This window comes from Anomaloglossus baeobatrachus, chromosome 1, assembly GCF_048569485.1.
Source record: "Anomaloglossus baeobatrachus isolate aAnoBae1 chromosome 1, aAnoBae1.hap1, whole genome shotgun sequence".
In the NCBI taxonomy this organism is placed as follows: domain Eukaryota; kingdom Metazoa; phylum Chordata; class Amphibia; order Anura; family Aromobatidae; genus Anomaloglossus; species Anomaloglossus baeobatrachus.
Genome location: NC_134353.1, coordinates 325,505,357 through 325,528,312, shown reverse-complemented (window position 1 = coordinate 325,528,312; position 22,956 = coordinate 325,505,357). Strand labels below are relative to the sequence as shown.

General features: G+C 42.9%; 1 protein-coding gene across 4 annotated transcripts in view; it reads left to right on the top strand.

The window, feature by feature from the left end:
- PTPN13 (protein tyrosine phosphatase non-receptor type 13) overlaps window positions 1–22,956 on the top strand; it is a 427,557-nt gene that overhangs the window by 202,267 nt on the left and 202,334 nt on the right. For all 4 annotated transcript variants that reach the window (XM_075351805.1, XM_075351812.1, XM_075351792.1 and 1 more), the window contains exon 7: window positions 18,129–18,674. In XM_075351805.1, coding sequence (XP_075207920.1) covers window positions 18,129–18,674 — 546 coding nt within the window. The remainder of the gene's footprint in view (window positions 1–18,128; window positions 18,675–22,956) is intronic.

The following is a 22,956-nucleotide window of genomic DNA, read 5'->3' as shown; positions in this document are numbered from 1 at the left end:
GGGCTGGGCGGTGGCCCACCGGTACTGAACCGGGGAGCGGAGTGAAGCTAAGCACACACAGGCATGGCCATTGGACCCCGACCAGGCTTGGAGCCGCCGTCAATAGTCAAATCCGAGTGTGACAGGAACCCCAGGGGTTCCCCAACAACCAAGTCCCGACAGAAGGCAACAGTCCACACCGTGAGGATATACAGCCACCGCCATAGGCTAGAGATCCAAGGGCCAGCGCCTGCGGGCAAAACGGGCTCCTACGGCACCTATACGCCGGGGAGCGGACTACCGGTGGGCAACCACAGGAGTCAGAACATTCTAAAAGGTGCAGGGAAAGACAGCCACCATCAGCCGTCCGGGGAGAGCACAACAACACTGCAGCCGGCTGCGGGACCTGTCCATCCGGCCGTTTTGGTTTACCAGAGACTCTGTCAGTGATTGCCGCGCTGTCACTGCAACCCTGCACCCCAGCCGTCCTGCCTCCCCGTTACACCACCGGGCCCCGGGATTACCAACCCCCTACCCACGGAGGGGACAACATCCTAACTGCTCCCTACCATCTCTTCCGGGATCCCCGTCACCAGCAGCGGTGGTGCCATCATCACCACGTCCCGTGGGTGGCATCACGAACAATCTCCCTAAAAAAACTATCCCTTTTCACTCACGGGTGAGGAGCGCTGCTCTAGTCCCCGGGTCCGGTCCACCGCTCGAGCCACCGAACAGCAGAAGCAGAAGCCCCGGACCCGAGCGTGGCGAGCGCGTCCCCTACGCCCGCGACACATTCTAGCAAGGTTCCTGTTGCTATTGTGCCCCCTTTGAGACCTAAATAAACACTTTATAAAATCTTTTCTTTTGATATGCTAATGAGGTTTTCTGGCCACGAGGGCGGGCTGTATTGCGTCCGTTATTCTTCCTCCTGCCGCTGTTCGCCGTCCCCCAGTGTTGATTGACAGATGACGCCGCCGCTCTCATGTTACTCAGTGCTCCAGAAGTCTCGCGCATTTCCAGTGGCAGTATCGCGGGACTGAGCACAGTTCAAATTGCGAGCGACGGTGATCGTATTGCACAGGCGTGAGATTATGGGCAGGTACTTGAACGACGCTGGTGATGACAATGTCATCACCAGCGTCATCCAAATAGTCGCCCATAATCTCGCGCATGCGCAATAACATCACCGGCGCTCGCGATTTGAAAACAGTGCTGTCCAGCGATAATCTCGTGCATGCGCAGTGGCACTATGGGCGGCTACTTGGATGACGCTAGTGATGACAATGTCATCAAAAGCGTCATCCAAGTAGTCGCCCATAATCTCGTGCATGCCCAGTGGCACTATCGCGGGACTGAGCATAGTTCAAATTCCGAACGCCGATGATAGTATTGCGCAGGCGCGAGATTATGGGCAGGTACTTGAATGACACTAGTGATGACAATGTCATTCAATGACATTGAATGACAGCGTCATTCAAGCACCCGCCCATAATCTCGCGCCTGCGCAATACAATCACCGTCGCTCGCAATTTGAACTGTGGTCAGTCCCGCGATACTGCCACTGGGCATGTGCGAAACTTCTGGAGCACTGAGTAACATGAGAGCGGCGGCGTCATCTGTCAATCAACACTGGGGGACGGCGAACAGCGACAGGAGGGGGAATAATGGAGGCAATACTGCCCACCCTCGTGGCCAGAAAACCTCATTAGCGTACCAAAAGGAAAAATTTTATAAAGTGTTTATTTTGGTCTGAAAGGGGGGCCAATAGCAAGATGAACCTTTCTAGAATGCAGCCCAGGAGCTGCAGAAGGGGATTCTTTTAGTTTAATAGCGAAATTTCAGGTGACAGGTTCCCTTTAATAATGAGTGGGACATATCCTTGTTGACCTGGTCCATCCATTTATTTAACTCACTTAGGAGGAAGGAGAAGATGGCCGATGGTGGCACAAGACTTGTCATGTCTCCCTATAGTCCCTGGCTGGGTTTTCGAGCTATCTTGGTAAAAAAAAACATATTAGGCTGCAATCGGGAGGTCGGGCTCTGATTCATGCTTCCCTTGCATGAATTGAGTGACAGGTCCCTTTTAAAAGCTTAGAGGTGTTTGTGTCAGGAAGTGATTCAGCCACTGAGCAGATAACATCAAGTCCCTGCAAAGATTGCATTGCCCAACATTGGAAGTGAGTTGCCTTTCATAGATACAGACACAATAATCTTTATTTAAATTGAACTTTCTTTCAGAAGTGTATGTGTATGTTTGATTAGACTTTTTGTAGGGAAATGCCTTAGGAAATGTGCACACAGTGAGTATTTAATCACTTTTTTTTGCCTCAGAATTTGTAAGCCACGGCCAGGAGTGGGTGATAAATACACAAGTTGTGCCCGTGTTTCTATTATATTTTTCTCTGGCTGTTCCTCTCCTGGTCTTGGCTTGCAAATACTGAGGTAAAAAACTCACCAAATACTCACTGTTTGCACGTGGTCTTACAGTTCCAGCAATGATCATGAAATTAAGGCCACGTGCACACGGTGAGTATTTGGTGAGTTTTTTACCTCAGAATTTGTAAGCCAAAATCAGGAGTGGAAAATAGCAACAAAAAGGAGGAATAAATATCCTCCAACAATTAAGCATTACTAACAGCAAAGAAGGGCGACAGTTGTACATCACCCAGGCCAAAAACTAATACTCTAGCAGGATGCAGCTAAGGCTGCTTTCACACATCCGGCTTGAGCTGTGCGGCTCAATCCGGCTGTGCAAGCTATGCAACGGATGCGGTGAAAACACCGCATCCTTTGCATAAGTTTTTCCCATGCGGCCCGTCCGGTTTTTGCCGCTTGCGGCATGCTACTGAGCATGCGCAGTGGCAAAAAACGCATGCGGCGGCCAGATGCGGTTTTTGCCGCATCGCGCCGCATCCGGCCGCCATAGGCATGCATTGAAAAATGCGCCGAATGCGGCGCGATGCGGGTTTTTTTGCTGCACGAAAAAACGTGCCAAGCAACGTTCCATCCGGCCGCCGCATCGGCTAAATCTGCCGCATGCGGCAAAAACCAGATGGAACGCAAGGCCATGCGGCACTAATTAAAGTCTATGCAGAAAAAACGCAACCGGCAGCAAAAAAAAACGGTTGCGATTTTCCTGCAAAGTGCCGGATTGTGCCGCATTGCAGAAACCGGAGGTGTGAAAGCAGCCTAAGCCCCCACTAAGTGGAGGCATCTCAGGTGCTTGAGAAGCAAATCACACACACACTTCCAAAAAATTGAAGGGGCAATTGCTGGATGATAAAATGATGGATGATAGGGCATCACCTAATAGGCTGCGGGCTTGTGACTGTGCATCTGCATGTGTGAACACCGCTCTATGCAAGCCATCAGTGTGCAGTTTTATCATCTAGCAATCGCCCCCTCCATTTTTTGGAAGTGTGTGTGTGATTTGCTCCTCCTGCACCTGTGATGTCTCCACTTAGTGGGGGCTTAGCTGCATCCTGCTAGAGTATTAGGTTTTGGCCTGGGCGATGTACAACTGCCGCCCTTCAAAATCAGGAGTGGGTAATAAATACAGAAGTGGTGCCCATGTTTCTATTATACGTTTCCTCTGATAGCTCCACTCCTGGTCCTAGCTTGTAAATACTAAGGTAAATAAAATCACCAAATACTCTATGTGTGCACGAGGCCTTACAATTCCAGCACTGAGCATGAGATTAAAGCCACCACCTGCACACGGTGAGCATTTGGTGATTTTTTTTTTACTTCAGTATTTGCAAGCCAGGACCAGGAGTCGGTAAAAATACATAAGTGGTGTCCGTGTTTCTATTATACTTTTCTCTAATTGTTCCTCACCTGGTTTTGTTTTACAAATACTGAGGTAAAAAACTCCCCAAATACTCAATGTGTGCATGTAGTTTTAAGAAACATTTATTGCAGTCATTGTGAATGGTTAATAGGTGGGAGGGATTAACCCTTTCATAACCAAGGACATACCTATACATCCTTGGCTGTGTCTGTCCCTTTAATATGGGACATGTGCAACTAACATGTGCAGCCAACAGGCATGGGTGAATCAGAGATCAACCTGCACCTGTTAACCCCTTAGATCGTGCTGTCAAACTCTGACAGCATGATCTAAGGCTATGTGCCCACGTTGCGTCGAGGTAGTTGCAGTTCTAAACGCACCCTTTGGCAGAAATAGTATTTGCCAAAGTTGATTTTGACCACAAAAATGTTATAAATACGCTTGCGTTTTTACCGCGTCTTGTCGGCGTTTTACGACGATTTACATTATTTTTCATTGCGTAAAGTCAGATGCGTTTTGATGACAAACACACTGCTAAATAAAGTTTTAACATTCAAACACTATGAAAAAATGGAAAAAAAATGATAACAACTATCAAGATTATAATCATAAACAAAATAGCTGATTTTATTAAAATGATAAATGTTTGTTAATGTATATGTATAAAATAACGTTAAATTAATGTTTTTCTTAATTTTAATTGTCGGACTATGTGTGTGTGTAAAGGGACATATCATGCCTTTAATATAATGTCAAAAACGCAGGCAATTAAATTGTCAAAAACGCTTGTTTTGTGCATCCAAAAAGCATGTAAAACGCTGGAATTTTGATGTAGAATGCGTTTTGCATCTTCTCATTGACTATAATGTTATCAAAATGCAGCCCAAATGGCAAAAACAATTGACATGCTGCTTCTTTAAACGCTGAGTTTTTGCCCAAAAATATGCAAATTAAACGCAGTGTTTTGAACAGCAAAGTGCGCACAAGAAAACCCTAAAAACGCAATGTGGGCACATTGCCTAACACGCGTCGGTGGGGATCACGCTGTTCCCCGCCACCATCAACACTCCTGTGACGTGATCACTGGGCGCCCATAGGTTATCATGACAGCGTGGGGTCAGGTGATGACCCCTGTCGCTGTCATGACACGCTTTCTGTGAAGCGCTGTGGTCAGCACAAGTGATCAGACAATGCAGGCATAAAGTCCCCTAGGGGACTAGTAAAATCAATAAAAATGTAAAAAAAAACACAACAAAAAAACCTAATTGCCCCATTTAAAATAAAAGTAATAAAAAATAAAAGCACATATTTGGTATTGCCGCGTTCAGAAATGCCCAACCTATCAAAATATAAAATCTGTTAATGTCATTGGCAAAGGGCGTAACAAGAAAAAAATTACAACGCCAGAATTGCAGGTTTTTTTGTCGCAGCAACATTACATTAAAATGCAATTATAGGGGATCAAAATATTGCATCTATCCAAAAATGTAATAATTAAAAATGCCAGCTCAAAATGCAAAAAATAAGCAATCACCAAAACCCAGATCTGAAAAATTAGAATGCTATAGGTCTCGGAAATAGGCGTCAAAAGTGCAACTCTTTTTTTTTTTTTTTTTTTTAACAAACTGATTTGTACAGCTGACATGTGTGCCTTGCAGGTACGAGTGGAATTGCAATCCACCTGTACCTGTTAACCTCTTAAATGGCACTGTCAAGATTTATTCCAGGTCAGTGTTATCATATAGTGAACACGGTAAATTAAAAACCTGAAAAACAGTTGTGGAATTGTATATTTTTTGCAATTTCACCGCACTTGGATTTTTTTTCCGTTTTTTAGTACAATATAGGGCAGAATGAATGATGTTGTTCAAAAGTGCAACTCGTTCCACAAAAACAAGCCCTCATATGGCTATACTGATGACACAACGAAAACGGAAAATTGCCAGGAGGTGATGAGGTTAAAGGGGTATTATCATCTCCAAGAACCTCAACATATAGTAGGTGTGATAAAAATAATATTAGCAAATACCTCCAATTATAAATGTAATATAGTTCTCCTGATAAGCTATGACACTTACCTCATGTGCAGGCATGGCAGTAGCTTAGGTATCCATGGTTACAACCACAAGAAACTAACTATTAATATATGCGTGACCGTAACCTTGGATACCTAAGCTTCTGTAATGCCCTGCACATGAGGTAAGTGACATAGCTTTTCAGAAGAACTATATTCTAATTGGAGGTATTTACCAATATTATTATTATTGCCCCTGCTACATATTGGGAAAGAATCTTGGAGATGGGAATACCCCTTTAACCCCTTAATGATTGCGGGAAGTAAAGTTACATCCCTGCGGTCATAGTGTTAATCCCCACCTGCTGCTGCGGTCTGCAGGATCCACGCACATGTCAGCTGATTTGTACAGCTGACATGTGTGCCTTGCAGGTACGAGTGGAATCGCAATCCACCTGTACCTGTTAACCTCTTAAATGGCGCTGTCAAGATGTGACAGCACCATTTTAACAGTGATCGCGGTAATCCAATACTCACAGGCCTCCACTGGAAGTCATGTGTTGTGATCATGTGGATCCGATGGTTGTCATGGTAGCACAGGGTCATGTGATGACTCCTGTAGCTCAAATGACTCAGGTCCCGTAAGAACAGCCGAGTACTGGCTGCTACAAGAGATGATCATTTCTCCCGGTCTGAGCGGTGCTGCTCTGATCGGGAGAAATGAATGAGTGATCAGACTGCTGATCCTTACAGTCCCCTAGGGGATCTAGTAAAATAATAAAAAAAAAAATAAATGTAAGTTTTGAAAAATTAAAAGAAAATAAAAAAATCTAAAAGTTCAAATCACCTCCTATTCGCCCCATTGAAAAATAAGGGTTAAAAAAATAAAAATATACACATTTGATATCGCCGCTTTCAGAAATCTATCAAAATATAAAATCAATTAATCTGATCAGTAAACATCGTAGCAATAAAAAAATCCAAATGCCAAAATTACATTTTTTTGGGTCGCCGCAGATTTTGCGCAAAATGCAATAACAGACGATCAAGACGTAGCATCGGAGCAAAAATGGTACCATAAAAAATGTCAGCCCGAGATGCAAAACATAAGCCATCACTCAGCCATAGATCCTGAAAAATGAGACCGCTACATGATGCGGAAAATGGCGCAAAATGTACGCCACTTTTTGGTGTCATTTCATGTTTGGTGTCTACGAACTCACCAACCTCAGACATCACACCCACACATCAGTTTTACCATATAGTGATCACAGTGAATAAAATATCTCAAAAACAATCGTGCAATTGCACTTTTTTTGCAATTTTTCCACATTTGGAATTTTTTTGCCTTTTTCCCGTACACTATATGGTAAAACTCATGGTTTAATTTAAAATTACAACTCGTTCCGCAAAAAACAAGCCCTCACATGGCAATATTGACAGAAAAATAAACAAGTTATGGCTCTCGCAAGAATGGTGGCGAAAAAAAAAATGGAAAGTGCAAAATCGGTCTGTTGTGAAGGGGTTAATAAATATAGGTTATGGGTTTATAGTTTCTTCTCTTCAGCGAACTCTATCTACTGCTCACCATTATCTGCCAAATCATCCTAAAAGTAACAAAAGGGTGTCATGTTCTTTTGTAATATAATATGGTCTCCCTTAAGCTAAATATGAGTGACATATTTGCAATGTAATAATGCAGTTTTTCATGACAAGGTAACAGCATCCATGATTCAGAAATGAGCTATGACAAACAGATATACAATATATAATTTTACCTTTTGGGGAATTTGTCACCAGGTTTGGTCTTCTAAATAATAAATAGGAATAACGTTTGGAACACCATTCTAAGTCCGAACTGGGTGCAAAAACCTAAAAAAACATCACTATGGGGAGATAAGGTATGCACACCAGTGACTATGTAAGGGGAATACATGAAATAGCAGAAACTGCTGTGTGAATACTGACATGGAAAATTCAATAGCTATATGTAAGAGTGAAAATGTGAAAAATGGAATCTGCATTACTGCCATGAACATATGAATCAAGAGAAATTTAGCTACTGAATTGATCAATGCAATAGAGCCCCAACACTACGCCAAAGTATTTCTCTACGTTGGGGTCCCTAGCTTGTGTGTGTCCTCTCATGCAGTTAAAAAAAACCTACCGTGTATGGGAAGCTGAGACCCAGGCTATGTATGCGTATGATATGGATTGGCAATAGGTGTGATTAGGGACCCCAATGTAGAGAAATACTTTGGCGTAGTGTTGGGGCTCTATTGCATTGATCAATTCAGTAGCTAAATTTCTCTTGATTCATATGTTCATGGCAGTAATGCAGATTCCATTTTCACATTTTCACTCTTACATATAGCTATTGGATTTTTCAAGTCAGTATTCACACAGCAGTTTCTGCTATTCCATGTATTCCCCTTACATAGTCACTGGTGTGCATACCTTATCTCCCCATAGTGATTTTTATTTTAGGTTTTTGCACCCAGTTCAGACTTAGAATGGAGTTCCAAACGTTATTCCTTATTGTTAGTAGTTTTTCATTTGTGAACCCTCCCCAACCACACCTATTGCCAATCCATATCATACGCATAAATAGCCTGGGTCTCAGCTTCCCATACACGGTAAGTTTTTTAACTGCATGAGAGGACACACACAAGCTAGGGACCCCAACGTAGAGAAATACTTTGGCGTAGTGTTGGGGCTCTATTGCATTGATCAATTCAGTAGCTAAATTTCTCTTGATTCATATGTTCATGGCAGTAATGCAGATTCCATTTTTCACATATTCACACTTGCGTATAGCTATTGGATTTTTCAAGTCAGTATTCACACAGCAGTTTCTGCTATTTCATGTATTCCCCTTACATAGTCACTGGTGTGCATACCTTATCTCCCCATAGACAGGTTTGGTCTTCTGTCTTTCTTAACTTATTTTATCCACGTCATGCTTCAAATGCTGTGTAGCTGATAAAACAAGCGACCTGACCATTCTCCAAGTGTCTTATGCTTGGAAGTTGTCTGTATTTTATATCTAAAATGAAAAAAAAAAAGAGAACAAAACAAAACTCTGCCGGAAAAGCTGCAACAAAAATGCTTAAACACATCAAAAACTTTGTGGGTACTCCACCATTTAAAAGACATAATGTGCACATACCCTAAGGCCTCTGTCACATATCCGTGCCGCCGGTACGTGTTTGCCACTTTTGACACGTACACACGGGGACCTAGTTAATCCTAATGGTCAGGACACACGTAAGTATTTAGGAACGGAGCGTGTGTCCGTTCTGTACTTACGTGTGTCCGTGAGTTCCATACACTGACATGTCAGTTTTTCTCCGGCAGCACGGGTGTCACACAGCCCGCACACGTACCACACGGATGTAGTGTGGATGCGGGCCCACGTGACACGCGCCAGAGAAACACACGTGTCAGGTTAAAAATAAAAAAAAAACACACACTCACCTCCACGAGCCCTGCAGTCTCTGCCGCGGCGGTCACCTGCATCCGACACCCAGTGAATTTGAACAACACATCATCTTCACTGGGGGCCGGAAGCAGCGTCCGCGGGGCGTGGCCTGTGCCGGACACAGGGATTCAGCACCGCAGACAGCTCCGGAAGAATCAGGTAAGGCTGGGCTTTCCGTTTTTCGTGTGTTATTACGTATAACACACGGAGAACACGTACATGCCATAAACACGGCACACGGAGAACAAACCACCCCTTTAACACGTACGTGACAAAAACATTACATTTTGTTACGTAAGTGTGGCAGAGGCCTAAGATAGGGCACTGTGTAGAGGAATTTAACAAGGGAGAATGAAAGGATCGGTCATTGAAGTTGGACAAGTCTTTCACTTCCCACGACATCACGTGTCATTGAAGTCTCTAGAGGCCTTCACACACATTAACGCTTTGCCGATCCCTATTATATCAGCTGTTTTGGCCAATGTTAGTCTAATGTTCATGGTATCCCGCCCTTTACACACAACACTGTTGTTTCACAGTTTTCTCATTATGACAGTTTCTCATTATTGTTGAGTGAAGTTGTAGCTTCAGGGGAAATATGTTGGAAATATGGTAAATTCATCCATTTGTTACCAGCAGAATGAATTGCTTTCAAAATATTTTTTTTTTCTACATTTAATTTTGGTTTTACATAAAGAAGTTTTTATTAATGGTTTCAGTCAGGGATCTTTGTTTTTTTCATCTGGTATTTTGAGCCAAAGCCAAAAGTGGTTTTTAAAGGGAATTGAAAAACTGAAGAAATGATAGATCATTCTCCTTTTTGGTGAATACACTTCTGGCTGCTTCTGCTGTTGCAAATTGAAAAATTAAAGCACCACTCCAACATTTTTTTTCAATGCTGGCGTGGTGCTTTTAATCTAAGGTCTCTGGCCCCAGTCTTAAGCCCCTTTCACAATGCGTTTCAGTGGCTCCGTCGGGGCATACGTCTGAAATCCTGCCCCTCCCCCCACAAAACGTGTTTCGGACGTATGCGCCGACAAGGCCATTGAGTATAATGCAGCAGACAGAGCAAGCGTATGCTCTGTCTTGCACCATTTTTGGGTTTATATGCTTTCTGCAGGCGGACACCCGAACGTAGTCTGCTACATCTGGGCATCCGCCTGCAGAAAGCGCATACACCTGAAAATGGTGCAAGACAGAGCATACGCTTGCTCTGTCTGCTCCATTATACTCAATGGCCCTGTCAGTGCATACGTCCAAAACACATTTTGTGGGGGGAGGGGCGGGATTTCGGACGTATGACCAGACGGAGCCACTGAAACGCAATGTGAAAGGGGCCTTATAATAACCCTCCGGCATTTTAACCCTTATCACCGATGCTCCCATCTTTTAATGTTTCATGGAATGAGCTCAAGGTTACTCTTCAATTCAAGTCTATGAGAGCCTCATTATGACCTCGTTCTGGACCCGTAGAAGCGCAACCAGCGCAAAAATGGCCGTAGTTCTCTGAGAGCCCGCACCCAGCTTCTACACCGCATGTTTTAAAGCACCTGTTTGAATAAATTGGATCTTTACACATAGTCCACTGAGTGTGCCACCTTCCTTCTTCCACTTGAAGCTCTCATAGAGTTGCATTGAGAGCTTGTGATATAACCTTTGACTTCTGACCAGTCAGAAGTTGTGGTCACAAGATGGCACTGTGGGACCAGAGTGGCTCCGATAAAAGGTGAAAATGCTGGAGAGTGAGTATGACTGGGGGCAGGGACCTTAGATTAGAAGCACCACTTCAATTGTAAAAAAAAAAGAAAAATCAAGATGCTGGCATGGGGCTATAATCTAAAAAAAATATTACAAGGCATTATTGAAAAAAAATACACCCTTAGTTGTCTTTTAATTTTTATAGTGATATTTATGTCCAAGTTATTTATGTATGGATATTTTTACACAAAATGACTTACTAATCTACTCAATTTCCAGTCAGTACATACCCCTGTATAAAGCCAAGTCAAGCGAGTGTGGTCAACCATATATATCATGATGGTTCTTGTATGTGGCCCTAGACTTCATCACAAAATATTCAGATTGTACTGATACTGGTAGTATCTGAGTATCTGTAAAAAAAATAATATAACTTGGCACCAGGAAGTAAGGAAATACATGTAAAAAAAGAAAGAAAGAAATAATAAAATATGTAATATATATATAATCTCAAAATAACATATTTTATTATTTCTTTCTTTCTTTTTTTTTTACATGTATTCCCTTACTTCCTGGTGCCAAGATGTACTATTTTCTTTTACAGATATCAGATACTACCATACCCCCCACTGCCATTGATATACTTCTGTTCTTTATGGCTGGATGGAGCACTCCAGCCTGATCATTATCTTAGTAATGGCAGCTGCGCTTTCTTTGCATTCCCTTGGGCCGTGGTCCACACAGCAGGCAAGCGGGCTGCCCGTTGGGCATCACTGGCTTGCACTGCTGGCAGCATTCAGAGAGATAAAAAATAAAGCACACGATGGATATAATGTTTAAATTATAGTTGATTATTATTTTTATTGGCTGACTTTGCATCACAAGTTCTAATATTTCTAAAAAAAATAAAATAGAGAATCATTTTGGTGAGTAACTGGTAATGAATATAACTCAAGTTATTTTCTTATTTCCTCACTTGATATTAGGTGTAGGGATTAATGGACCAGTAGATGTTTGGGTTCTCCATGTTTGGCCGAACTGTAGTTAAAATTTCGATTTGGTACCTGAACTTGACCTAAACCTGATCCTGGACCCTGAACATTATAGAAGTCAATCAGTACCCAGACTTTGGTGCTGTAAAATGGTCGTAGTAAGGGCTAGGGGGGCTGCAAAAGGAAGCAAAAAGGAGGTAAGAGCAGGACAATTACCCTGCAAACAAATAACGATAGGGAAATAACTAAAAGGGGTTCTGTCACCATAGTAATCATGGTTACATAAGAAGTAATTGAATAAAATTAATAATAATAATTTTATTCATTTATATAGCCCTATTAATTCCACAGCGCTTTACATACATTGGCAACACTGTCCCCATTGGGGCTCACAATCTAGAGTCCCTATCTGTATGTCTTTGGAGTGTGGGAGGAAACCGGAGAACCTGGAGGAAACCCACACAAACACGGGGAGAACATACAAGCTCCTTGCAGATAGTGTCCTTGGTGGGATTTGAACCCAGGACCCCAGCGCTGCAAGACTGCAGTGCTAACCACTGAGCCACCGTGCCGCCCCATTAACATTTTAGGAGTGCACCTACAGTGCCAAAATTTTAAGAGTGCTGACACAGATCCTGTTTTCAGAGTACCCCCACAGAGCCTGGTGCAGTATGGCCATACAGAGCCTTTTTTTAGAAGTACAGTGGAACCTCGCTTAACGAGTAAACCACTTAACGAGAATTTCGCTTAACAAGCAAAGCTTTCTGTAAATTTGTAACTCGGTTTACGAGAAAGCTTTGCTGTACGAGCGAAATTCTCACCGCACACACTTCCGGTTCCGTACATCCACCGCGCTCTGACCCGCACTTACAGTCCGCACAAGCACACACAAACACACACAAACAAACACGCACGCACACACATACAGTATTATGCTTACCTTACCTTCCGTTCCATCGCCGGCCTCATGGTTCTTGTAGTCTGCCGGTACATTGCGACGAGGTAGGAATACTCGCGGCAAACTACAAGACCCAGGAGGCCGGCGATGGAACGGAAGGTAAGGTGAGCATAATATGTGTACCTTCTGTTCCATCGCCGGCCTCCTGGGTCCTGTAGTTCACCGCTCCAGGATGTGTATCGGCAATCATAGCGACGAGGCAGGAACTTCGGCTGTCAGACACTACTCAAAGGCAGTGCGCTGGCCAATCAGAGGCAAGCGGCTCCTGCCTTTTGACATCAGCGCTCTGGCAGCGGAAGTTCCTCCCTCGTCATCATGGTTACCAGATACACAGCCCGTACTAGTGAATAGCAAGTCCCAGCAGACCAGCGATGGAACGGAAGGTAAGGTGAGCATAATATGTGTGTGTGCATGCGTGTTTGTGTGTGTTTGTGCATGTGTGGAATGGCACAACAGGGGACCGGGATGGGACATTTAACAAGTTGTGGAACGAATTGCTTGCATTGCAATGATTTCCTATGGGAAATCTTGCTTTGCTAAACGAGTAACTTGGTTAACAAGCACACTCCCAGAACGGCTTGTTCTCGTTAAGCAAGGTTCCACTGTACACCCTTGAGCCTTTTTTAAGAGCGTACCCCCACAGAGCCTGATGTAGAGTGTCCACACAGACCCTTTAAGAGTACCCCATAGAGCTTTTCTAAAAATCCCCCCCGACCCTTTTTTCAGAGTGCCCCCACAAAACCACTGGGCAGAGTGGCCATACAGAGTCTTTTTTAATAGTACCCCCACAAACCCTTTTTTAGTAGTACCCCACAGACCCTTTTTTAATAGTTCCCCCACAGACCCCTTTTTAAGAGTGACCTCAAAAAGCCTTTTTTCAGAGTGCCTGGTGCCGAGTACCCACACAGAGCCCGTTTTATGATTATGAAGACAGAGGAGTAACCTAACAATATCCCTCACTTGAGTAGCGTCCTATCCCTACAATAGTCAGAGCAAAATGGTGGTGGCACCCGTGATTTGGTGGTTATACAGGCTGGGTCACATGGTGCGCCGGCCAATCACAGTCATGCCAATATGATGATGCCGGAATGATTGTGATGACTGCGGAAGTGCCCACTCCCAAAAAGCTTGTTGATTGGCTGCATTGCAGCCAATCAAAAAACGTTATTCAGCATCGAAATCGACCACGGACTTTACAGTTCAGGTTCGCTCATCCCAAATTAGGAGCAATTGATCAAACTTGTCTGAAGGTTTTGGTTTTTTTTTGTAAGAAAAAAGAAAAGGTAGAGGAAAAAGTATAGAAAAAAATAAATATATATTTTTTTCTGTATGATAACACATGAGAATACCAAAGTATTGGGCTAAAAAATTGAATTTTATTGAATACACTTTAAAAGACAAACAGTGAAAAGAATAAGTTTAGAATACAAAACACTGCATAAAAGCCAAAACCTGGTGCAAAAATATATCAGAGTTGATTATAAATGATTTAATAAGGGGTGGATCAATATGATAAAAGGGTAAGCCCTAAAATTATTACAAACATCAGCAGGCAAAAACAGTCAGACATGCAAAAAAGCTAAAACGACCTTCATAAATAAAGTGCCACGTGCTGGAAAAAAATACACTACCGGTGTGCAGGTTTAGTCAGTAAAGGTTCTTGTGCAGAAAGAATTTGTTATTTATATCTGGTCACAGTAAAAAGGATCCCAACCGGTACATAGTGCAAACAGGTGGGTCCATGTAAAATAAAGTGACCAGTGCTGTTCATAAACACATGCAAACAGGAGTGTACATAAGGGGGGCAAGCTTCATCAAACAGATCCATTACCTCAGGAGAGTAAAGCACCAGGACAGGCAACCTCAACATATGTTTCCAAAAGGGTCTTCGTCAGGAAGTGTGGCTTGTTACGTGCAACACAGGTTTATTTATACAGGTGAATGACCTATCCAGAATTCAGGATACGATCACATGACCCAATTCATTAGAGACCATCTGGGGCAAAAAGGAGATGCAGAGAAAGAAAGCCCAATAGTGGCAGCTGTTAATGCCTGCGTTCTGTGAACAGCGGGGTGAGCCGCATACGTCACATAGAAAGGGAATCCTGTCTGATCCGATTACGTCACTGGCGCATGCGCACTGGGCCGCAATCCATAAAGCAGGAAATGCCATGCTCCGGGCAGTGCAGCGTCCGCGTCCCTTGTCGCTAAGCGACCGGTAGGCGTGCACCTGTATAGAGCCGGAGCACAGACATTCCATGGATGGCAGGCCAGCTAGACGTGCTCTTTGATTGGACAGAGAGGCATAGCTCAAAGAGAAGTAACAGGGGTCATACATCAAAAGATCCCAAACCAGGCAGGCATGTAACGTGGAGCGTGACTGCTTAAAGCACACAATGTTATATTTTATATACACAGAATAGCAGACAGCTATATAAGAAAAACTGCGCCCAGATTACACATGAATAATAAAAAAGATAGACATAGCTTTGGAGGACGCGGCCATAGGAGATATATATAAGCATATACAGACATATATGGAATGTACACAGCAAAAAGAAAAAAGACAAATAATTATAAGAAGCAACAACTTTTTTTCTTGAAAGAAGGAGGGACAAAATGCAGAATTCTCCTAAGCAGGCCATGGGATGACATCACATAGTCCAAAGGTCATGGATCAAAAACCTTAAATAGTGGAAAAGGTTCTAGAAGAATAGAAGTAGAAGAAAATATTAAAAACAAGAAATACAAAATATAGAATAAAAACCTGCAAATAAAGAGCAGCCTAGCAGATCTTATGGAACCCGGAAATACAGATTATAAAAAAGAAGCAAACCCAAAGTTTTCGTTTAGACCTTTCGGGGAGACTGTATCCAGCCTGTAGATCCAGCGGCTTTCCACCTGGGACAGAGACCTGAACAAATCCCCACCCCGACTACCTAGTGTGACCTGGTCAATCCCCCTTATCTGTAATAAACTCGAGTCACTATTGTGATATATCCTAAAATGTTTTGCCAATGTTTTAAGTTGTTAAAAAGATTCCGCTGTTTTAGCTTTATTTATATCGCGTTCACGAGTAGTCATGCCCACATAGATTTTTTTACATGGGCAGGTGGCGTAATAAATTACGCCCTTCGAAGAACATGTGAGATGATGCAAAATTTGATGAGTGCGGGTAAAGGTAGAGTTGGTAAAGTCCTTACATTTAACTAAATTTAAACAGGCTTTGCAAGTCCTACAAGGAAAAAAGCCCTGATTATTGGCAGGTGTTCTTTTAGTAGGGATTGCCTGGTAGTGGCTCCTTATATGGATATCACCCAGATTTTTAGATCGTCTTGAAGTGATCGAGGGTCTTGGGGGAAGGATCTTTCTGAGAACTGGATCGGTAAAAGGAGTTTTCCAATGTTTATGAATAATTGCTTGGAAACCCTTCCATTGACTATGGAAAGTGGTTGTAAGTCTAACCATGTCCTTATTTGTTGATGTGTTGGACTGTTCCCGATAGAGTAGATCGTTTCTGAACCAATTTTTGGCGATGTTAAAGCCATGGCGTATCGTCCTATGGCTATAGCCCCTAGCCCTAAAACGATCATATAGTTCTCTTGATTGTTGCCGGAATTGCTCATCTGATGAGCAAATTTTCCTTATTCTCAAAAATTGACTAGATGGAATCCCTCTAATTTATCCAGGTGGATGAGCAGAATCAGCGCGTAGTAGGGCATTACTAGATGTAGGTTTGCAATAAACACGTGTATCTAGGTAGCCCCGTTTTAGATACACGTGTTTTAAATTAACCGTGTTGGAATTGAGGCCATCCATAAAGGTTTGGAGTTCCTGTATGGTACCCTCCCAAAGGAACCACACATCATCGATATATCGAAGCCAATTGTGCACCCGTTCCGTCTGTTGTAAAGGATTACACACAAAGATTTCCCTCTCCCAAGCTCCAAGGAACAGATTAGCGTAGGAGGGGGCACAAGCCGCCCCAATTGCTGTTCCCTGGAGCTGGAGGTATGTCTGGTCTTTAAAAGTAAAGCAGTTGTGTGTCAGAATATATTCAAGTAACATTAGAAGAAGTTGTGAGAGAGATGGTTCCAAATTGCTGTTTTTCAGGAACCAAGAAACTGCTTTTAGACCGTCTGAATGACGAATTGAGGTATAAAGACTTTCTATATGTGCAGTGACTATGATCATGTCATCCTGCAGATATATATTGTCAAAATTGGCTAGGACAGCTGTAGTATCTTTGAGGTACGACGGAAGAGTGGACACAATTGGCTTCAAGTAAAAAAAAATTTCTGTATGTCTATCTAATGCATTGGAAAGTTTGATATTTTGCAAACTGTTGCTGTTGGATTTAAGACATTGTCTACATATTATGATCAGCATTTGTAGTTAGCTCATTTGTAAATGAAGAATTAGAGATGTTTTTTACTTGAGATTACAATAAAAATCTTAGAAACATAGCCATTGGAATATATAGTTGCATCACACATAAATATGATATCCTCCTTAAGGCTCAGAGTAGGAATTCAACATGTATTGAATTTAATATTTATATTATTATTATTTTTTTATAACTACGATTTATGAACCTGTGGGAACTGCAAAGGAAAATCCATCCAGATATTCCAAAAGAAATTGTGTTTACGTTTTCAGTGGAAATTGGGACACAGAATCACATAAACGGTTTCAGGATGTGGTTTGTTGCTTTATTTCTTGCCATGACTTCATTTCAGAGTGCACACTGTCCGGTCCGATATATGGAAATTAAGAGTGAACACATTGCACAGAAGACAAAAGTTATTTTTAAAGAACTGAAACAAGCAAAATTTAAATCGATGATCTTGTCTTTAAGGTATCAAAAGACATACGAAATGATGAATACAATCCCAATAATGTTTAACTTCCCCAAATTAGAGTGACTTGGGTCAATGCAAGTCACATAGAATAGTAGTTTTCATTTTCACTATAAATTTTACACACTCGGGAAATAAATCTGGGATATTTTTACTTAGCAATGTCAAAAACACATCAATTTTGCTCCAAGGACTGTGTACTGATTCATAAAGTTAGAAGACTGGACTTGTGTTCATTTTCTGTATATTCTACAAAAAAACGTAAAAAACTACAATTTTAATTTTTTTTTTTTTCAGGATGAATTTAAATGAAAAATTCCCTTGATTTAATAAGACGTGTTACCCTTAAATTTTCAGGCAGCCGGATAGAACGGGATGTCATTGCTAATACAGTTTCACAGCAGAACTTTCTTAACCGAGGCCTCAGCAAATCTATGGGATTTCTTGCATGTAAAGATCAAGACGATGAAGATGACAGCTTCCCGTCATTAGAACTTGGCTCCACCTATGAGGATATAGCAAAATCACATTATGCATACAACAATCTTCAGTCTAACCTTTTAGAGAGAAAACTTAGCGAACGGAGTCAAAGGAAAAAAAATTGGGCCTCGTCATTTGATGTATCGTCCATCTCTAGCCATGGCACGGAAAGAGGGTTGTCAGCTGTAAAACCATACAACCGTAACATATCTGAAACTTTGAATGGGCGAATTACAACAATGTCGAAAATGAAAGATCTCAGGCAGTCCAGTGGTGATGCTGATGTTTTCGGCAAGCAGAAAGTGGACCACGCAAAACATGGACCAGAAGTGCCAACCTCTGTTGCAATTTCAAGTGCCTTGGAAAGGATCAGAGAAAAAAAGAAAAACCTGCAAATACTCCGAGATGCCATGAACCTAGAAGGTTAGTCGCACTGAATGTTACACTAAACATTTTTGGTTCTTCAATTCATGTGAATATTTTTCCTTTCCCAGAACCCATGAAAAGTTATAAAAGTCGTACAATATATTGCAGAGTGCTACATATGTTCTTACATCCATTTTCCCTTGACACTAAAGGCTGCTTTACACGGTACGACCGATTGTGCAATTTCACAATCGATCGTACCCGCCCCCGTCCTTTTTGTGCCACGGGCAAATTGCTGCCCGTGGCGCACAAAGTCAGTAACCCCCCCGTCACACGTACTTACCTCCCGTCCGACCTCTCTGTGGGCGGCGAACGTCCACTTCATGGAGTGGGAGGGACGTTCGGCGTCACAGCGACTTCACACGGCCGCCGCCCAATAGAAGCGGAGGGGCGGAGATAAGCGGGATGTAAACATCCGTGACCCTGATGATCTATCGCACGATAGATCTTCTGGTGTAAAGCAGCCTTTAGTCCTGCGCTGAATCATTTATTTTTCATCTTTTTTCCATGATTTTAGATGTTTTTGTATTTTTTAGGATGGGTGTCCAACATGAAATAATGTAATTTTATTACAATAATGTTTCTTTGAATAGATTTTAGCTGTACTCCACCTAGTATTGAATACCATGATAACTTAATGTGAAGTATTTAGTTTGTGTTATGGTTACAAATGGAGATTCTGAGCTAAGAATTCTGTAGGGGCAGCTGGTCAATAGACAAGCAGTTGCACTTCCTAGTGTACTACTTCATGGGTGAAAGTAATTTAAAACATTAGTTATATGCTCACCTTGAGGTGTTGTGTTGTGAACACAATACCATGTGATGGTTTATGTACAGTAGTATAGATCGCTGCCTTTTCCCTGTCACCAGACCCTTCGCATGAGAGCAAGCAACATGGACAGATGATCCAAAGGGGATCCCGATAGATTTCCGGTTTCTGTTAGGGAATTGATCATCTGTGGCGGCAGTGACTAGCACTCTGTGTAAATAATCCTAAGAGCCTGATGAAGACCTTGTGACGAGGTTGAAACACATTGCCTTATGATAGCTTTCTGTCAATATACAAATATTAAACTATTTATACACAGCAGTGGCAAATTTTTTGCCACTAAATAGTCAAATCCAATTCATGTGGTACTATTAATTAATAGTAAATTTCTAGACTTTAAAGTTATCACTTGTTCATGAATAGTGATAACTTTGTAATTCAAGGGGGTTTAGCTACTCGAACCCCTAAAGTTCCAAAAAAACATTGCTCTGAAATGCGCTATACCCATCCGGAATAAAGCAGTGGCCTAGCATGCATGCCACTCAAGGCCGGCTCCAGGTTTTTGTGGGGAACAGGGCGAAAGAATCTAAGAGAGCCCCATGCACACACAGACACATACAAACAGTGGGCCCCGAAAATAAGGGTGGCTTTGCACGTTGCAACATCGCACATGCGATGTCGGTGGGGTCAAATCGAAAGTGACGCACTTCCGGCGTCACTTTCGAGATCGTAGTGTGTAAATGCTAGATGATATGATTAACGAGCGCAAAAGCGTCGTTATCGTATCATCGTTGCAGGCTCCGACTTTTTCATAATTATGCTGCAGCGACAGGTACGATGTAGTTCCTCGCTCCTGTGGCTGCACACATCGCTGTGTATAACACCACAGGAGCGAGGAACTTCACCTTACCTGCCGCCGGCGGCTATGCGGAAGGAAGGAGGTGGGCGGGATGTTTACATCCTGCTCATCTCCGCCCCTCCGCTTTGATTGGCCGCCTGCCGTGTGTCGTCGCTATGACGCCGCACGACCCGCCCCCCTAGGAAGGAGGCGGGTCGCCGGCCAGAGCGACGATCGCAGGGCAGGTGAGTGCATGTGAAGCTGGCGTAGCGATAATTTTCGCTACGCCAGCTATCACAAGATATCGTACCTGTGACGGGGGCGTGGACTATCGCGTGTGACATCACAGCATCGGCTTGCGATGTCGCAACGTGCAAAGCCTGCCTAAGACTTACCCTGAAAATACGCCCTATTATGATTTTCCAGGAATTTTGGAGTATGCTTGAAATATAAGACCTACTCCAAAAATAATCCCTAGTTACACTCAGGGCCAGCATTAGGGAGAGTCAAACTTCGCAATTTCTCAAGGCCCCACTCTCTTAAGGTCCCCAGCAGTTGTATTCCGAGGTTCAGATTGTTTAAGGATCTTTGACGACTTTACAGTCATGTGACCAAATGTCTCTTAATTGCAGAAGTCTAAAAGAACTGAACAGGAGACAGGCTGGTGTGCAGGACTGGTATTAGGGGATAGGCAGAGCAAACTCTGCAATTTCACAGAGCCTCCATTCTCCACGGGGCTCCAGGGTTTATATTCTGATGATATCACTGCTTCGGGACCTTTGTGACATGACATCATGTGACCAAAGGTCACTGCAGGAATCTAAAGCTTAAGAGGAGACAGACTGGTATGTATGTGCTGTGTGTGTATGTATGGATGGATGGATAGAAGGATAAGAGATAGATAGAGAGATTGATCGATCGATAATACATAGATATATATTAGATAGATAGATAAACAGATGATAGATACAAGATTTATAAATATCTAGCTAATAAAAATATATATAGAAGGATAGATATATACCATAGATAGAGACACACACACACACACACATGCACACACGCACGCGCGCGCGCGCACACACACACGCACATACACACAGGGCACACAGAGTTTGGAGATTTATGTTCATGTTCCAGAATGTGATCTGATTATATGTCAATAAATGTTGATTTTTTTTTGTTCAAGAATAAATGTGGAATGTTGTTCATGGGAAAAAAGACATCCCCTGAAAATAAGCCCTAGCCCATTTCTTGGAGCATAAAAAAAAAAGACCCTGTCTTATTTTTGTGGAAACACAGTACGTACACATACAGGCATTTGTACTTATTTCAAGACAAATTCACAAAAATACATATAAACAGGCTTAGTTATATACACAGTCATATACAGTACACTGACATACATAAATGCCCACATCATACATTCACGCACACAGACACATTAGAGATATTTTTAATATGAGAACGGCAGCAAGTCTCGCTAAATTCCCCCTCTTGTCTCCCATCCAGCTCCTCCTGGGCATGTGACAGTACAGGCTGCACTTCTTGATTGCTGTCACTAACAGACATGGCCATACACAGTGCACACTGCGACTGCTGTATATAAATCACAGGGGAGGCTGGGAGCATACAGCACTTGGGGGGCATACACTCTTCTGGAGTGGGGAGGCATACAGCACTGGGGGTGCATGCACATTACTGGGGTGTGGGGGCATGCAGCACTGAGGGGGCATACAGCACTGGAGGCATACACATTACTAGGGTGCAGGCATACAGCACTGAAGAGGCATACACATTACTAGGGAGGAGGGGCATACAGAACTTGGGTACATTCCCCCTACTGGGGTGGGGGCATATAGCTCTGGCGTGGGGGGCATAGAACTCTGATGATAGAAATATAGCTCTGGGGGGCATTCAGCACTGGGGTGGGGGGAATACATCGCAGGGGGGCATTCTGCATTTAACTGGGGGGCATACAGGTGGGGGGGCATTCAGCACTTGGGTAGGGAGGCATACATCTGAGGGGGGGATTTCAGCACTGGGATGGGGAGGCATACAGCACTGGAGTGGGAGACATGAAGCTCTAGGGCAGTAAACATGCAAAGAAAAAAAACACAACAATAGGTTGCTTCTGTGAAAAACCTTTTGGACTATGAGGACAAAGAAGGGACGGGTGATCAAACTCACCTGAACAGGTTGAGCTGCAGGCACCACACTATTGACCACGTGGAGCCAGGCAGAGATATGTAGTTGTTGTCCTGTGCTGATGTCTGACGTCGGAGGCTGGTGAATGGTGAGCTTTGTCTCCTCAGTGATGGTAACTCCTGCAGATGACAGACAGCAATGTTTGGTGTAAGTGGACTGTTGGGTAACCTGTGGTGGCAGGTGTCCCAACGTGGTCTCCTCTGTGTTGTCAGCTACTCCTGGATTTCTATGGTGGATCAAGCTGGAGATGACCAATTTCCTTTTTTTTTTTTTAAACACATATGCATGTTTTGTTGGTCTGCTAAATTACCCAATTATTAATCTTTCCATCAAGCAATTTTTTCCCTACATGGATCCAGGTATATATAGACCCTTGAATTGTCTATTCTGAAGACATCTGAGGAAGGGGACAGACTGTCCCAAAAACGTAGTGTCTGTATAGTCTCATTGTTACTAATTTATTT